Source organism: Mustela nivalis (genome assembly GCF_964662115.1).
Source record: "Mustela nivalis genome assembly, chromosome: 17".
NCBI lineage: Eukaryota > Metazoa > Chordata > Mammalia > Carnivora > Mustelidae > Mustela > Mustela nivalis.
In genome coordinates, this window is record NC_139036.1 from 22018371 (window position 1) to 22033227 (window position 14857).

The 14857-nt window shown below is 36.9% G+C and overlaps 1 protein-coding gene across 10 annotated transcripts in view; it reads left to right on the top strand.

Moving 5' to 3' along the window:
- Positions 1 to 14857, top strand: part of NF1 (neurofibromin 1) — a 255085-nt gene that overhangs the window by 46536 nt on the left and 193692 nt on the right. For all 10 annotated transcript variants that reach the window (XM_082707297.1, XM_082707296.1, XM_082707299.1 and 7 more), the window contains exons 2-3: positions 8582 to 8725; positions 10900 to 10983. In XM_082707297.1, the coding sequence (XP_082563423.1) occupies positions 8582 to 8725; positions 10900 to 10983 (228 nt within the window). The remainder of the gene's footprint in view (positions 1 to 8581; positions 8726 to 10899; positions 10984 to 14857) is intronic.

The window sequence follows — 14857 nt, forward strand, 5'->3', positions numbered from 1 at the left end:
TTTTTCATATATGGATTTTACTATGCTGAGGTAGCTTCCTTCTATTCCTTTTCTTTGTTGAGTTTTTTTATCATGAGATGGTGTTTGGATTTTGTCATATGCTTTTTCTGCATCAGTTGAGATAAACCTTTGGTCTTTTCCCTTCATTTTGTTGATGTAGCAAATTTCATTGGTCTTTCATATGTTGACCCATTCTTGCATTTTAAGAATAAATACCATTTAGTCTTGGTGTATGATTTTTTACTATGTTGCAGAATTTTGGTACACTTTGTTGCAGATTTTTGCATCACTTTATAATAATCAGTGTGTAATATTCTCCTTTCTTTGGCTTTGGTGTTAGGGTTATGCTGGCCTCAGAAATAAGTTAGGAAGCATTTTCTTCTCCAAGTTTTTTTTTTTTTTTTTTTTTTTTTTTTGTTGTTGTTGTTGTTTTGAAAAGTTTAGGGATTAGGATCAGTTCTTCATTAAATGTTTGGTAGAATTCACTGGTGAAATGATTAGGTTCAGGTCTTCGTTGAGAGATTTTTGGTCACTGATTCAGCTTGCCTCCAAGTCTATTCAGATTTTCTATTTCTTTGTGATTTAGCCTTGGTAGGTTTTGTGTTTCTAGGAATTTATCCATTTCATTTAAGTTTATTCAGGTTTTTTTGGCATACAGTTGTTCATAACACTGTTTAAAATCCTTTTTTTTTATTCCTGTAGAACTATATCCTATAGAATGTATCCACTTTTTGATTTTAGTAATTTGAGTTTTTTTTTAATTACTCATTTTTAGAGAGAGAGTGAAAGCACAAGCAGGGGGAGGGGCAGAGAGTGAAGGAGAGAAGCAGGCTCCCCACTGAGTGCAGAGCCAAACACAGGGTTCATTCTCACAACCCAGAGCTCATGACCTGAGCCGAAATCAGGAGTTGGATGCTCAACCACCTGAGCCACCCAGGTGCAGCTAACCTGAGTCGTCTTCCTTTTTTTCTTAGTCCATTTAGCCAAAGGTTTATCAGTTGTGTTGATATTTTTGAAAGACCAACTTTTGGTTTCATTGATTTTTTCCATTTTGCTATTCTTATTTTATCTCTGCTCTCATATTGTTACCTTTCCTTCAGATTTGGATTTCACTTGTTGTTCTTCTAGTTCTTTATGTTGTTAAGTTAGATTGTTGATTTGGAATCTTCCTTGTTTTTTAATGTTAAGTGTTTATAGTTATAAACCTACCCCTCAGCACTGCTTTCACTGCATCCCACAAGTTTTGACATATTGTATGTACTTTCATTTGTTGGTATTTTCTGATTTCTCTTGTGATTTCTTCTTGAAATAGTGGTTGTTTAAAAGTATATTGTTTAAAATAATCCAGTTAAAAATGGGCAGAAGACATGAACAGACACTTTTCTAAAGAAGATCTATGGGTTGCCTACAGACACATGAAAAGATGTTCAACATTACTTACCATCCGGGAAATGAAAATTAAAGCCACAATGAGATATCATCTGACACCTGTCAAAATGGCTAAAATCAACAACACAAGAAGCAATAAGTATTGATGAGGATGTGGAGAGAAAGGAATCCTCCTGTACTGTTCGTGGGAATGCAAACTGGTATAGCCACTATGGAAAACAGTTTGGAGGTTTCTCAAAAAGTTGAAAATAGAATTTCCATGTGATCCAATAATTACACTCCTGGATATTTACACAAAGAAAACAAACACTAATTTGGAAAGGTATATGTGCCTTGTGTTTATTGCAGCATTATTTATATTAGTCAAGATATGGAAGCAACCTAAATGTCCATTGATAGATGAATGGATAAAGAAGTGCTATGCACGCGCGCACACACACGCACACCCCCCATGGATATACTCGGCCATTAAAAAGAATGAAGTCTTGCAATTTGCAACAACATGGATGGAGCTGGAGGGTATAATGTTGAGTGAAATAAGTTGGTCAGAGAAAGAGTTACCATATGATTTCACTCATGTGTGGAATTTAAAAAACAAAACAAATGAACAAAGAAAAAAAATGACAAACCAAAAGCAGGCTTTTAAATACAGAGAGGAGGTGGGGGCTGGGTGAAATGGGTGAAGATTAAGAGCACTTACCATGATGAGCACTGAATAATGTATAGAATTGTTGAATCAGTATATGGTACACCTGAAACTAATATAACACAATGTTAATTATACTGGAATTTAAAAAAGCATATTGTTTAATTTCCACAGTTTTGTGAATTTTCAAGTTTCCAGCTTTTTTTTCTAATTTCCAGCTTCATTCCATTGTAGTCAGAGAAGATATGTTGTATGGTATCTATCTTTCAAAAACTATTTATATGTAATTTTTTGACCTGCTTGTGGTCATCCTGGAAAATGTCCCATATGTACTTGAGAAGAATGTGTATTCTTTTGTTTGGTAGGACGTTCTGTGATATTTGTTGGGCCTAGTTGGCTTATTATAGTTTAAGTCATCTATTTTTTTCCTTTTTTTTTTCTTTTTGAGATTTTATTTATTGGGGAGAGAGAGAGCACAAGCAATGGGGAGGGGCAGAGGGGGAGGGAGAAGCAGGGGCTTGGGGCTCAATCCCAGGACCCTGTGCCCATGACCTGAGCCAAAGGCAGACCCAACTGACTGAACCACTGGTCAGATGTCCCCAAGTCGTCTGTTTTCTCCATTATTTTGAGTGGGGTATTGAAGTCTCTACAACTATTATTGTAGAAGTAATTTACCCTTTAATTCTGTCAGTTTTTCCTTATATTTTGATGGTCTAAATATTATGTCTCCTTGCTGTACTGAACTTTTTATTAATATATAATGTCCTTCTTTGTCTCATAACTTTTTTTTTTGGTAGCTTTGTGGTTTTATTAACAAATATTACGTTCACATACATTGTCTATTCATTTTCTTGGCTGTGCAGCCTGGCATTGGGATTGGTGACTCTGATGGCCAGCTTGGCTGCTTTTTCCACAGTGGCTCTGCAGTTCTGAGAGGAGACATTGTGAGCAATCTCTTCATAGTAGGATTTGTTGCGTATCAGCAGCACTTTAGGCTCTTTGACATTGTGAATTAGGAAATTCTGAAGCCATTGGACAGCATGTGCTTTGTTTTCTTAGTGCTCCCATAACCAATGTTGGGCATCAAGATCTGGCCCTTGAATCTTCTGTGCATCCTATTGTCAATGCCTGGTTTTCACCAGTTGCGCTTAATTTCGACATATCAGTCTGACTGCTGCTGGATGAGCTTCTTGGTCCTCTTTTTAACGATCTTGGGCTTCACAGTGGTCTGAGGGCAGCCATGATGCGTAAGAGGAGATGGCTGCCACCTCTGCAGGCAGTGCAGAGGAAGAGAGGGGAAGGTCCTTGTAACTTGTTTTGATTTAAAGTTTGTTTTGTCTGATAATTTGTATAGTTACCCCCACTCTCTTTGGTTACTATTTGCATGAAGTTCGTTTTTCCACCCTTTGACTTTCAGCCTGTTTGTGTCTTTAGATCTCAAGTGAGTCTCCTATGGGCAGTGTGTGGTTGGGTCATTGTTTTTATTTATTCTGCCAATGTCTGTTTTCTAATTGGAGAGTTTAATCCATTCACATTTAAGATAGTTACAGATAAGAATTTACTGCTATCATTGTGCTGTTGGTTCCCCTATACCCCATAGTTTTTTTTTTTTTTTTTTTTTTTTTGGTCTCTTTTTCTGCATTATTTTCTTCATTTATTTTTTGCAGTGAATGTTTAAATACTTTTTTCATGTTTTTTTTTTTTTTGTGTGTGTGTATTCTACAGCTATTTTGTTTGTGGTTACCATGGGGATTACATTTAACATCCTAATGTTACAACACTCTCTTTTGAATTTATACCATTTAATTCTGAGTTTTGACATTTAAATGGTATGTATTCATGTAACCATCAACATGGTCAAGATATAAGAAGTTTCAACACTCAGAAAATTCTCTCTTACCCCTTTGGCTAGTAGAGGAGGTGGTGGCAAATCCTAAGAGGAACATCTGTTGTCTTTCAGGGGAGAAGTCTTTGAATTGTCTTTAAACAAGTTTGGGGGTGCCACCACTTAGTAAGCAGTAATGGGCCACTATGGTAGACAGGATTTAGGGGACCTTGGAAATAGATTTTTGGGCCCACAGACCACTTATTTCCATTATATTTGTCTTACTCTTTCCCCTCAGGGCTCTGGTCTTGGCATAGCAGATGTGCCTTTTAGGGAATTTAACCTTTGAAGCCCAGCAACTCTGATAATTAAGTGTTGGTTCTGGTCCGTGGGTTTCTCTGTCCTGCTCCTTTTTTTTTAAAGATTTTATTTATTTATTTGACAGATGGAGATCACAAGTAGGCAGAGAAACAGGCAGAGAGAGAGGGACGCGGGGCCCGATCCCAGGACCCTGGGATCATGACCCGAGCCGAAGGCAGAGGTTTCAACCCACTGAGCCACCCAGACGCCCCCTCTGTCCTCCTTTTACAAGAGAGGAGACCGTCTTTATATGCTTCCAGAGAGACCTTTGGCTTTCATATTTAGCTTCTATTGGCTGTGTTATCTTTTTTCCAGAGAACAAAGATTTTGGTATTTTAGTTTCATTGCTTTTGTAGTTACTATTTTTCCTCCATTGCCAGCTTTAAAACCCCTTCTTAGCATCTGTAGCCAGCTGCCCTGGAAGCCTGGGGCAGGATGTTCATTAAGGTGTTCCTTTGGGATTAGCACCTGGGAGGAGGAAGTATTGGGCAGATGCTGAATTCATGGTGCAGTGCAGGTCCGGTGTTAGATTTGGCTAACCCCTTTTAGGAGCTCTGGTGCCAGAATTGGCCATTCTGAGTTGCCCAGAATTAGGCATAGGTGTGTAGGCCTTTATATTGCCGTTTCAGTTGGTTGCTGGGTGTGGGCTGCCCAGGAAGGCTTTGACCTTGGTTAGGGTCATTCTCTGCAGGTGAGGCAATCCCTGAAGGACTGACTGAATACTTCTAGCAATTAAGGCAACAGGTTCTTCCATGAAGGGGAGCTGGGCAGTGCCAGTGTGTAATTCCTTTGTGTCCACTAAGGGTGCTTATCTTCATTACTACTTTGCTTCTCTTTGATTTGGGTTTCATTTGTTGCAAAATTTGTTTTAGTTTTATAGTATCACTATGAACTCATGGAGTTGAATACATATATTTACAAACTTTGTCAACTTAAACATATAGAAGGATGCACAAATATATGTAAATATACAGCTTAATAAATGTTGACAGAGTAAGCACACCAATGTAACCATAAGGTGCTAGAGTCTTTCCTCCTGCATTCCCTTCTAGTCATTACCTGTTCTTTCCAAGGGTTTTTACTATCCTGGTTTGAATTTCTCATGTCTTTGGAATTTATGTAGCATAATTGTACAGTAAGTGATATTTTGTTCCAGCTTTTCACTCATATTTGTGAGATTAAGCTTAAGAGCTGTAAGCCATTTATTTTTATAGCTGTATAGTTTTTCTTTGAATATATTGCTTTTTAAAACCATTTCTGCTATCGATAGACTATTGGAGTGTTTTCGGTTTATTAACATGCTGTTATAAACATTTTTGCACATATATTTCAGTGGATATATGTACATAGATCTGTGGGATGTATACCTAGTGAAATCGCTGAGAATGTATATATATTCTGTTTTAGTGACAATGTCAGACATTTTTCAAAACAATTACTGATGTACATTCCTACTAGTAGCGTTTAAGAGTTGTAGTTGCTTGGGCACCTGAGTGGCTCAGTCAGAAGAGCTGGCAATTCTTGATCTAAGGGTTCTGGGTTTGAGCCGCATGTTGGGTGTAGAGATTATTTAAATAAATAAATAAACTTAAAAAAAAAAAAAGTGCTCCAGTTGCTGCAGTTCTCCCCTGTTTTCTGTGGGATGTAGCCCTCTGGAGCTTCTAGTTAAAAATGGGGTTTATTTACTAGGTTCCTTCCACTGGCAGGTACTGAACTCTAATCATTTTGTCTTCCCGAGGCTGTGAGACTTTGAAATTCTGCTTTTTCAGAAGTTTGGCTTAACTTTTAAGCCTTTTCCACTAGTTATGCATTTGAGGCCCCCTCATGTCTGCAGTTTTGTCAGTTCAGCCCTTAGTGTCAATCCTTATCTCTGATGGTTTCTCTTTTCCTCAACAGAAGGACCTGCTTGGAACATGACTTTTGGACACACTTTTCATTTTCTGCTGCAATGTTATTTTTTTTTCTTTTTTTTTTTCCCATGGTAGCTTCACATGTGATTTGACCACATTCTTTGCTATTGCTCTTTTTTGGGGGGTTGGGTGGGGGGAGGGGCAAAGAGAGAGGGAGAGAAAACTGAAGCAGGCTCCAAGCCCAGAGTTGAGCCCATATGGGGCTCAATCCCACGATCATGACCTGAGCTGAAATCAAGAATCAGTTACTTAATTGACTGAGCCACCCAGGTGCCCCTGCTGTTGCTCATTTATATATTTGAAAATAGTTTTCCTGAATTCGTGGAGGGGAAATGTGAGCCAGGATAGCTTTTTCTCTTCATGGATCTAGAGCTCTTCTATTTCATGAAATTGAACAAACCCATCATCTCATCCTTTCTGAGCTCCTTTAGCTTTCTTCCTCTTTACCACTTTTATCTGGACCTTGGTTCTTTGTCCCCAGTTGTCCCTGTTGTCAGTTTGGAGTGAATCTCATCAATTTCTTCTCAATGTAGGCTTCATCCTAAAAGGGTTCTTCTTCACCTGGTTAGTTTAGAACTGTGCTGCCCAATGGTGTCCAATAGCTACTTAAAGTTAAATGTGAGTAAATTAAATAGAAGTTAAAATTTGATTCCTCATTTACATTAGCCGTGTAACAAGTGCTTAATAGCACACATGGCTGCTGTATTGAGCATTGTTGATACAGTATATCACTGCAGAAACTTCTGTTAGATAATGATGGTTTGTTTAAAAAGTGTGCTCTCTTCTCAGGCCATTATGGTAGACCTTTTGTACTCATGAGCAAATTGCAATATACAAAAAACCAAAAACCAAAAAAAACCAAAAAATCCTATGTTTCAGCTAATGTTCTTATTTTTTTGGTCAGCTAATATTCTAAAGATGGCCTGTTGTACTTTTGATTGAGAATGGAATAGAATTTTGGGTTTTTCCTCAGATCCATCAGACCTTCTACTTCCCTCTGGCTTCTCTTGCAGAGATGCTTATACCCACCAGTTTTATAGCTCGAAGTGGTTTGTTCCTATTTGCTTGTATTTTGGGCTTGGTGGGGTGCGTTGTCCGCTGTTTGACTGAATTCAATTATTCACATACTAATTGCATCTGGAAGCACCCTCAGAAATACACTCAGAAATAATGTTTGGCCAAATACCTGTACATCCTATGATCCAGTCAAGTTAACACATAAAATTAACCATTACAAAGAGAGTTGGGGAGATTTACAAGCTACATTGCAGCCACTGCCTTTTAAAATTCTCCTTTCTTACACCTTTCAGGTTTTTTCCTTCTGTAACCTTTAAAACTAACATGTAATTCTGTACCTCCTGTTAAGCCCTAAAAATGCTTCCCCTCTTTTATTCAGTATTTATTATCAAATCAGTGATCTATTATTAACTGACTAGACAAACTTGGGCATGCTACTTGGTCTCTTTCCACTTTTAGTTGCACCATTTTAAAAATCAAAATGCTGAGGACGCCTGGGTGGCTCAGTCAGTTGAATATCTGCCTTTGGCTCAGGTCATGGTCTCAGGGTCTTGGGATCAAGCCCCACATCCGGCTTCCTGCTCAGTGGGGATCTCCTTCTACCCCTCCCCTGGCTCTTATTCTTTCCCTCTCTCTTTCTCTCTCACTTGCTTTCTCTGAGTAAATAAATAAGTATTTAAAAAAAAAAAAAAACCTCACAAGTCTTCTCTGTTAGCATTAGCAGGATCTAATATTTAAACAGTGGATACATTCCTAATGCTTTCAATACAAAATTCTACTTTTGAACAGAGCAGAGATGAACTTCTTGGCAGTGCGACTTAACTCATTCTCAGATAAATGTAAATGTGGTCCTCTTAAAAGATATATTTTTTTCCCCATGAAACTTACCTGTCTGTTGTTCTGTTCCTCCCTCAACTGTGTACCTGTGGGTGGTCATCTTACCTGAGTTAGTCTTACTGTGTTTATTCTAGGTTATATAGCTTACTCTCATTTCTGAAAAAGACACAGTTATCTGCCATTATTTATTAGAGGTCTGGGGCATAGATGTTCTTGGTCTGTTCTTTTAATGCTGGAGTTCAATGTGTCAGGGAAAAGATTGTATGCATTTTATTGCAGGCATCCTCTGAAATAATTTTTAGCTACAAGGAAATAGCTCTATTTCTGTGAGTCATCATCTCTTATGTAATACTGGGTAAAGTTAATTTTGTAGGTAGGTAGAGGTTTACGACTTTGAGAAAGAAATCTGCAAAAATTGAAATTTCAAGAGTTTTAGATTTGCTGTAAATGCTAATTTCTATTGAAAATTGGAGCTTTGGATACAAACATAGGTCACCGTGGCGGATAAAAATTTTCCTAAAATCTCATGAGTTTCAGTGAGAAATAGTTCTTTTTAGTCGTTTTCATGTATAAACTAACATTTTCTTTTTCCCTTAGCTTCCAATAAAAACAGGACAGCAGAACACGCATACCAAAGTCAGTACCGAACACAACAAGGAATGTCTTATTAATATTTCCAAATACAAGTTTTCTTTGGTTATCAGCGGCCTCACCACTATCTTAAAGAATGTTAACAATATGGTGAGTATTGGGTCATTGTTTTGTGGGGGAATTTGTTTTGGTTTCTTTCTGATTTAAAGACTTACAACAGCATATTTTGGAGTATGGAAAGTCCTTTTTGTGGACTCTGGATATAAACACTCATTGGAATGCTCTGGTTTCTCTTCAGATCGTATAAATCTTTCGCTCTTTAAACACTCATTGTATTTTGTGAATGAGCACAGGTAACCTTTAACTTTCATTTTAGTTTTTAATTTTTTTCTGTTAGATACTTATCTTATTTGCGACCCTATCTTTTCTTTTTATTTTTTTGGAATTAGGATTTTATACAGATTTCAGGTCATATATAAATTGGTAACATAGTAATCTATTAAAATCTTTTCCTTAGCTGCTGCTTTGAATATTTACTTACTAGATTGTCCTAGTCCTAAGTACTTAGACAATAAATAAAATATGACCTTGTAGTGTTAAAATGTGAGATTGCTTTTATGAAGATGCTGTTTTATTTCCTTCTTCCTATAACCTGTGACAGATTCTATAGTAGTTAGAGATCCCATTGTTGAAATGATTTTCCTCAAATAGCAATTTCAGCAAGTAATTCCATGGTCAAAAGCTCACAGTTGCCTCTCATTTGTCCCGACTCTCTCAGGGGATTCCTTTCTCTGTCAGTCCCTATCCAAAATCTACTTCAAACTCCATTCAAAACAGCTGATCTGGATATTTCTTGATTAATTCCGAACTGCTTTTTCTGTCTTTAGCACTTCTAACCACAGTTTATATTGTTTGTATTAAGCTATGAGACTGACGTCTGGTTGTACATTGTGCGAATCAGTCTTATTTTTACAGTCACATCTTAAGTGTGTTTTCTTTCTAAAAACTTCATTAGGCAATGTCCCAAACTTAGAAAATTGATAAACTGGAGGTCTGGGCAATCATTTGCCATGCAAAGAAGTTTTTTCTTTATAGAAAAAAAATTTAGATTTTTCTGAAAAAAGCAGGACCTCTTATGAATATTTAAAGTGCTTTACAGAAATACATGTAAGATTTTGCACAATGTGTGGGGCATGGTGATAGGATTTTGCTTTTATAAATATGTGGCTGTGTTCCTAGTTAGGTGAAAATATTTTAATATTGGAACCTTCTTTTCTTTTTTTTTTTTTTTTAAAGATTTTATTTATTTATTTGACAGAGAGAGATCACAAGTAGGCAGAGAGGCAGGCAGAGAGAGAGAGAGGAGGAAGCAGGCTCTCCGCCGAGCAGAGAGCCTGATGTGGGACTCGATCCCAGGACCCTGAGATCATGACCTGAGCCGAAGGCAGCAGCTTAACCCACTGAGCCACCCAGGCGCCCCTGGAACCTTCTTTTCAAAACAAAAACAAAAGCAGTACTGTGATAATTGGCATTCATTTAGTCTTATTGAGTAAACTTAATTGTGGAAACCATAGTTCCTTGTTGGTGAATAGCATAGTATTAAATTTAAGGATAGCAAATGCCTTAAATTCACTGTATTTGGTTTTATAGTATTTTGTTGCTGTAAGAATTGAGATTTTGATTATTTTGTGGCATTGAAGTGTGGTTAAATGTTCAATGCAGGATTCTGGTTAAGATCTGTATGTATATCTAAATCCTATATATGTATATTTTTTCTTTCAAGTTTTTTTTTTAAATTTTTAATTTGTTATTAACATATATATTATTAGCCCCAGGGATACAGGTCTGTGAATCGCCAGGTGTACACACTTCACGGCACTCACCATACCACATACCCCCCCCCCCCCACACCCAATGTCCATAACCCAACCACCGTCTCCCTACCCCCCACCCCCGGTAACCTCAGTTTGTTTTGTGAGATAAGAGTCTCGTATTGTTTGTATGCCTCCCGATCCCATCTTGTTTCATTTTTTAAATCCTATATATTTTTAAAGTATAAACCAAAGTTACTTTCTTTCACTTTATAAGGCTAATGATAGACTATAATAAATACCAACATTTTTGTTTGCCTGGGAATTTATTTCATGTGCGCATGACGATAAAATCAGAAATAACAGATTTAAATATAGTCTAATCTGGGAGATAAAATGGAAGACTTGGGGTTTTTTTTTTTCCTAATCTGTAGTCCCTGACTTTTTAGATGTGTGTTGATTCAGTAGAGAGTAATAGCCAACCTTTACTGTTCTGAATATCTTTTCTTATAGAGAATATTTGGAGAAGCTGCCGAAAAAAATTTATATCTCTCTCAGTTGATTATATTGGATACACTGGAAAAATGTCTTGCTGGGGTAAGTAAATCTAAAATAGGCAGGTTTTATGAATTCAGTTTTGAGAATGATCTGATGTACCAAAGTATAGATGTGGACAAGAAAAGTCATGCGGATTTTTTTGGTCTAAGGCATATGAATATAAATTTTGTTAACAGAGCTAACAGTGTATACAGTTTTCAAGAGAATTATTTTCTCATCTTTTGTAAATTAAATAAATACCAAGTTTACTTATAAAGTGTTAAGCTTCAGCCACTTATCTCTGTCTCAGGTTGTTTAGAAAAGATTTTATGAAAAAAAAAAAGCCACTATTTGATTTAATTAATTTCTCTAGATATTGTTAGGTCTGTGGTATTGCTCAGCTGTGAAAAAATGTGATGCGAAAAAATGTGACCTGGAGTAATCTTTCTCCCCCTGCCCCTACCTGCCCCATTTCTGTTTTTTTAAAAAAGATTTTATTTATTTATTTGATGGACAGTGAGAGAGGAAATACAAGCGGGAAGACTGGGAGAGGGAGAAGCAGGCTTCCTGCTGGGCAGGGAGCCCCGTGTAGTGCTCAATCCCAGGACACTAGGATCCTGACCTAATCCGAAGGCAGACGCTTAACATCTGAGCCACTCAGGTGCCACCCCATTTCAGTATTTTACCTGATTTTAATATTTTACTTTTAAAATCTATATAAAAAATTACAACTATTACCAAGAGATCCTACCTTAAGAACATTTGTTATGTGTAAATTATGAATATATAAAATAGTTGTGTGGAGGAGTAGTTGAATACAAAACAGTTCTTTCTTAGGGTTCCTCTAAATAGTTATCTCAGTATGTTTCAACCATGACTTACTGAGAATTTTTTCGAGAATATTTTTGTTGCATAAAGCAAGGTGTTTTTATACTTCGATAACCTTAACTCTTACTGGAACGTGGTAGTTGTTTAGTAAATATGTAGATTTTATTGCCTTCATTTTAAAGATCTGTCTATTCATTGTAAGAGTTATTATGGTCCCTCTTCCTTGACACATCTTTTGCTTTTATTCAGAATTACATCTCTCTTCAACATGTTACAGTTGTTTTCTATAATCAGCCTAGATGGGCGGGACTTGGATGTGAGGACGATTTTATGGTTAGGAAGAGAAGGAATGGTCAATAGTTTTTGAGGAAGGGGAAAAGTAATTACATGTACTCAATTATTTATCCTAGGGGAAGATACCTATTTAAGTCTATAGGACATAAAACCTAAACATAATGTTTTAAACTCTTTTATTGGCCCTTGAACGTATTCCCAAATTGTTAGACAGTTTTTATAAGCTTTCTACTTAAATTGAGGGTGAGCTAGTTCTGTTTGTAGTTTGGTGTTTTCTATTGATTTGTGATATGCTGTTGTTCATTTGTTAAGTGGAGTGAAAAAACAAAAGGGCTGTTAAATAAGATGATGTAATCGGGAAGGTGAACGGTTTTTAAACATCCTGAGCCAGTTCTCGATAGTGGTCTTGTTGCTTTGATTATAAATACCAGTACATTAGCCATATCCATGTTTGGATGGGGTCGGGTGGTTTATTGCTTCTGTCAGTCCTGCACCTCTTCTCTATTAACATTTGTAATTGAGAGGTAATGGTAAATGTATTTTGGAGAATGATTACGGTATTATTGGCCCCTGTTTTATTGATACTCTTTAGAGATAGCCTAATTAAAACTCTAATAAGTAAGCATAGTATCTGCTCTATTGAAAATGTATGGATTTCTTTCATTGAATTTATAATTAAAAATAATGCTATTCATGTTATCAAATAATTTGTTTTCTTGAATTGCCTACAGTGTTATTATGGTTGTCTGTTGATTTTCATTTTTAGATTGAAGTTCGGTGAGGTAGTTTAAGAAGTGAGCCTGCAAGTACGTGTTTGTCATATAAGTAGTTGAAATAGCTAAATGAAATGATCAAATACTTAGCAGTATTATGAGTAAAATTTTGTAGAATTTGAGTGATCTTGGTTCTTGCATATATGACCATTATTCAAAAGATTGAATACTTCTGTAATTTTTACTTGCTTATTAATTGGAGTTTCAGCATTTCTATTGTTTGATTGGCCTGTAAGATACAGGCATTGCCACTTGAATTTCTGAGGTTTTGTGATATTTGTTGTCTGTATGTTCCAGTGTATTTGCATCTGTAAGCACTTGGATTACAATTACAGAATCAAGGATAGCACATAATTATACACAATTTTATTCTTTGCTTGGTATTACTGAAATTGTACGAATTCTCATTCATACATGACTATTATTAGGCTTAGGTGACATATTGATGTGGAACGGTGCATCTGCAGGATAGCTTATCCATTGTTTATTTTGTTAATTGTAGGGAAAAGATTTACTTTATAAAGTAGCGAGTTTAATATTAACAGTAAGGTTGTCAAGCTTGCTGTGTCATTAACATTGGGACCACCTAGCATTATGGACTCCTGATATGATACAGTATGAATTTTACTGAACTGCTTGAAGTGTTTAACCTGAATTTAATCAGACCATTAGATTTAGGTTCCAGCTATTGAAAATACAGTAACTACAAGTCTCACACTACTAAGAAATAATCATGATCAACAATATGGAACATTTTGTAAGGCCTGTTTTCTTAAAGTCAAAATAAAATGATGTATATGGAGTGTTGGGGGGGCAGTCATTTTAGAATAAAGAGACTAAAGGAATCATGCTGTAATCATCTGAACCCTTTTTTGAATCCTGATTGAATTAAAAAGTTTTGAGGTCACCTGGGTGGCTCAGTCGGTCAAGTGTCTGTCTGCCTTCAGCTCAGGTCATTGTTGCAGAGTCCTGGGCCTGAGCCCTATGTTGTGGGGTTCCCTGTTCAGCAGGGAGCCTGTTCTCCTTCTCCTCCTGCCTCACGCTCTCTCTCACTAGCTCTATCTCTCACGAGTAAGTAAGTAAAATATTAAAAGTTATGAAAGACATTTTGGGGGCAGTTGGGGTAATTTGAATATATAATGGGTATTAGCTGATGTAAGGGGAATTTTGTTGTTCTTTGATGTGGTGATTGTACTGAAGTTAAATTGGAGAATGCCCTTATTTTTATTTTCTAAAGATTTTATTTTAAAGAGAGAGTGTGTGCATTCAATAGGGGAAGGGAAGGGCAGAGGAGGAGACAGAGGGACAAGCTGACTATGTGCTCAACGCAGTGCCTTTGGACGCCATCTCATGATCCTGAGATCATAACCTGAGCCGAAATCAAGAGTTGGTGGCCAGCCACCCAAGGTGCCCCAAGAATGTCCTTATTTATTTTATTTTTTGAGTGTCCTTATTTTTATTTATTTATTTTAAGATTTTGTTTATTTATGTGACAGAGAAAGATAGCAAGAGAGGGAACACAAACACGGGGAATGGGAGAGGGAGAAGCAGGCTTCCTTCAAGCAGGGAACCCGATGTGGGGCTCCATCCCAGGACCCTGGGATCATGACCTGAGTGGAAGGTAGATACTTAATGACTGAGCCACCCAGGCACCCTTGAATGTCCTTATTTTTAAGAGAGGCTAAAATACCTGTGGATGAAATATTATGATGTTTGTAACTTACTTTGAAATGGCTCAAGCAAAGCAAAACTATTTTTAATAAGTAAATTTTACACCCAGGAATTTATTTGGATATGAGACAGATGACACAGTGCACCACAAATAAATGAATATAAGTAACGTTTATTTGGAACTCAAAATAAACTTGGGATTCCTAGGAGTGGAAAAGCTTCTATAGGGATTTAATGAACAGGGAACCAACAGGAGTGGTAGTGTTGCGGGGGGGGGGGGCGGATTCTAGGGAGAATGGATGGGGGGCTGGACTTTCATTGTGAAAAGAGGTGAAACATGGAAAAAAAAGAAAAAAGCAATGAAAGAT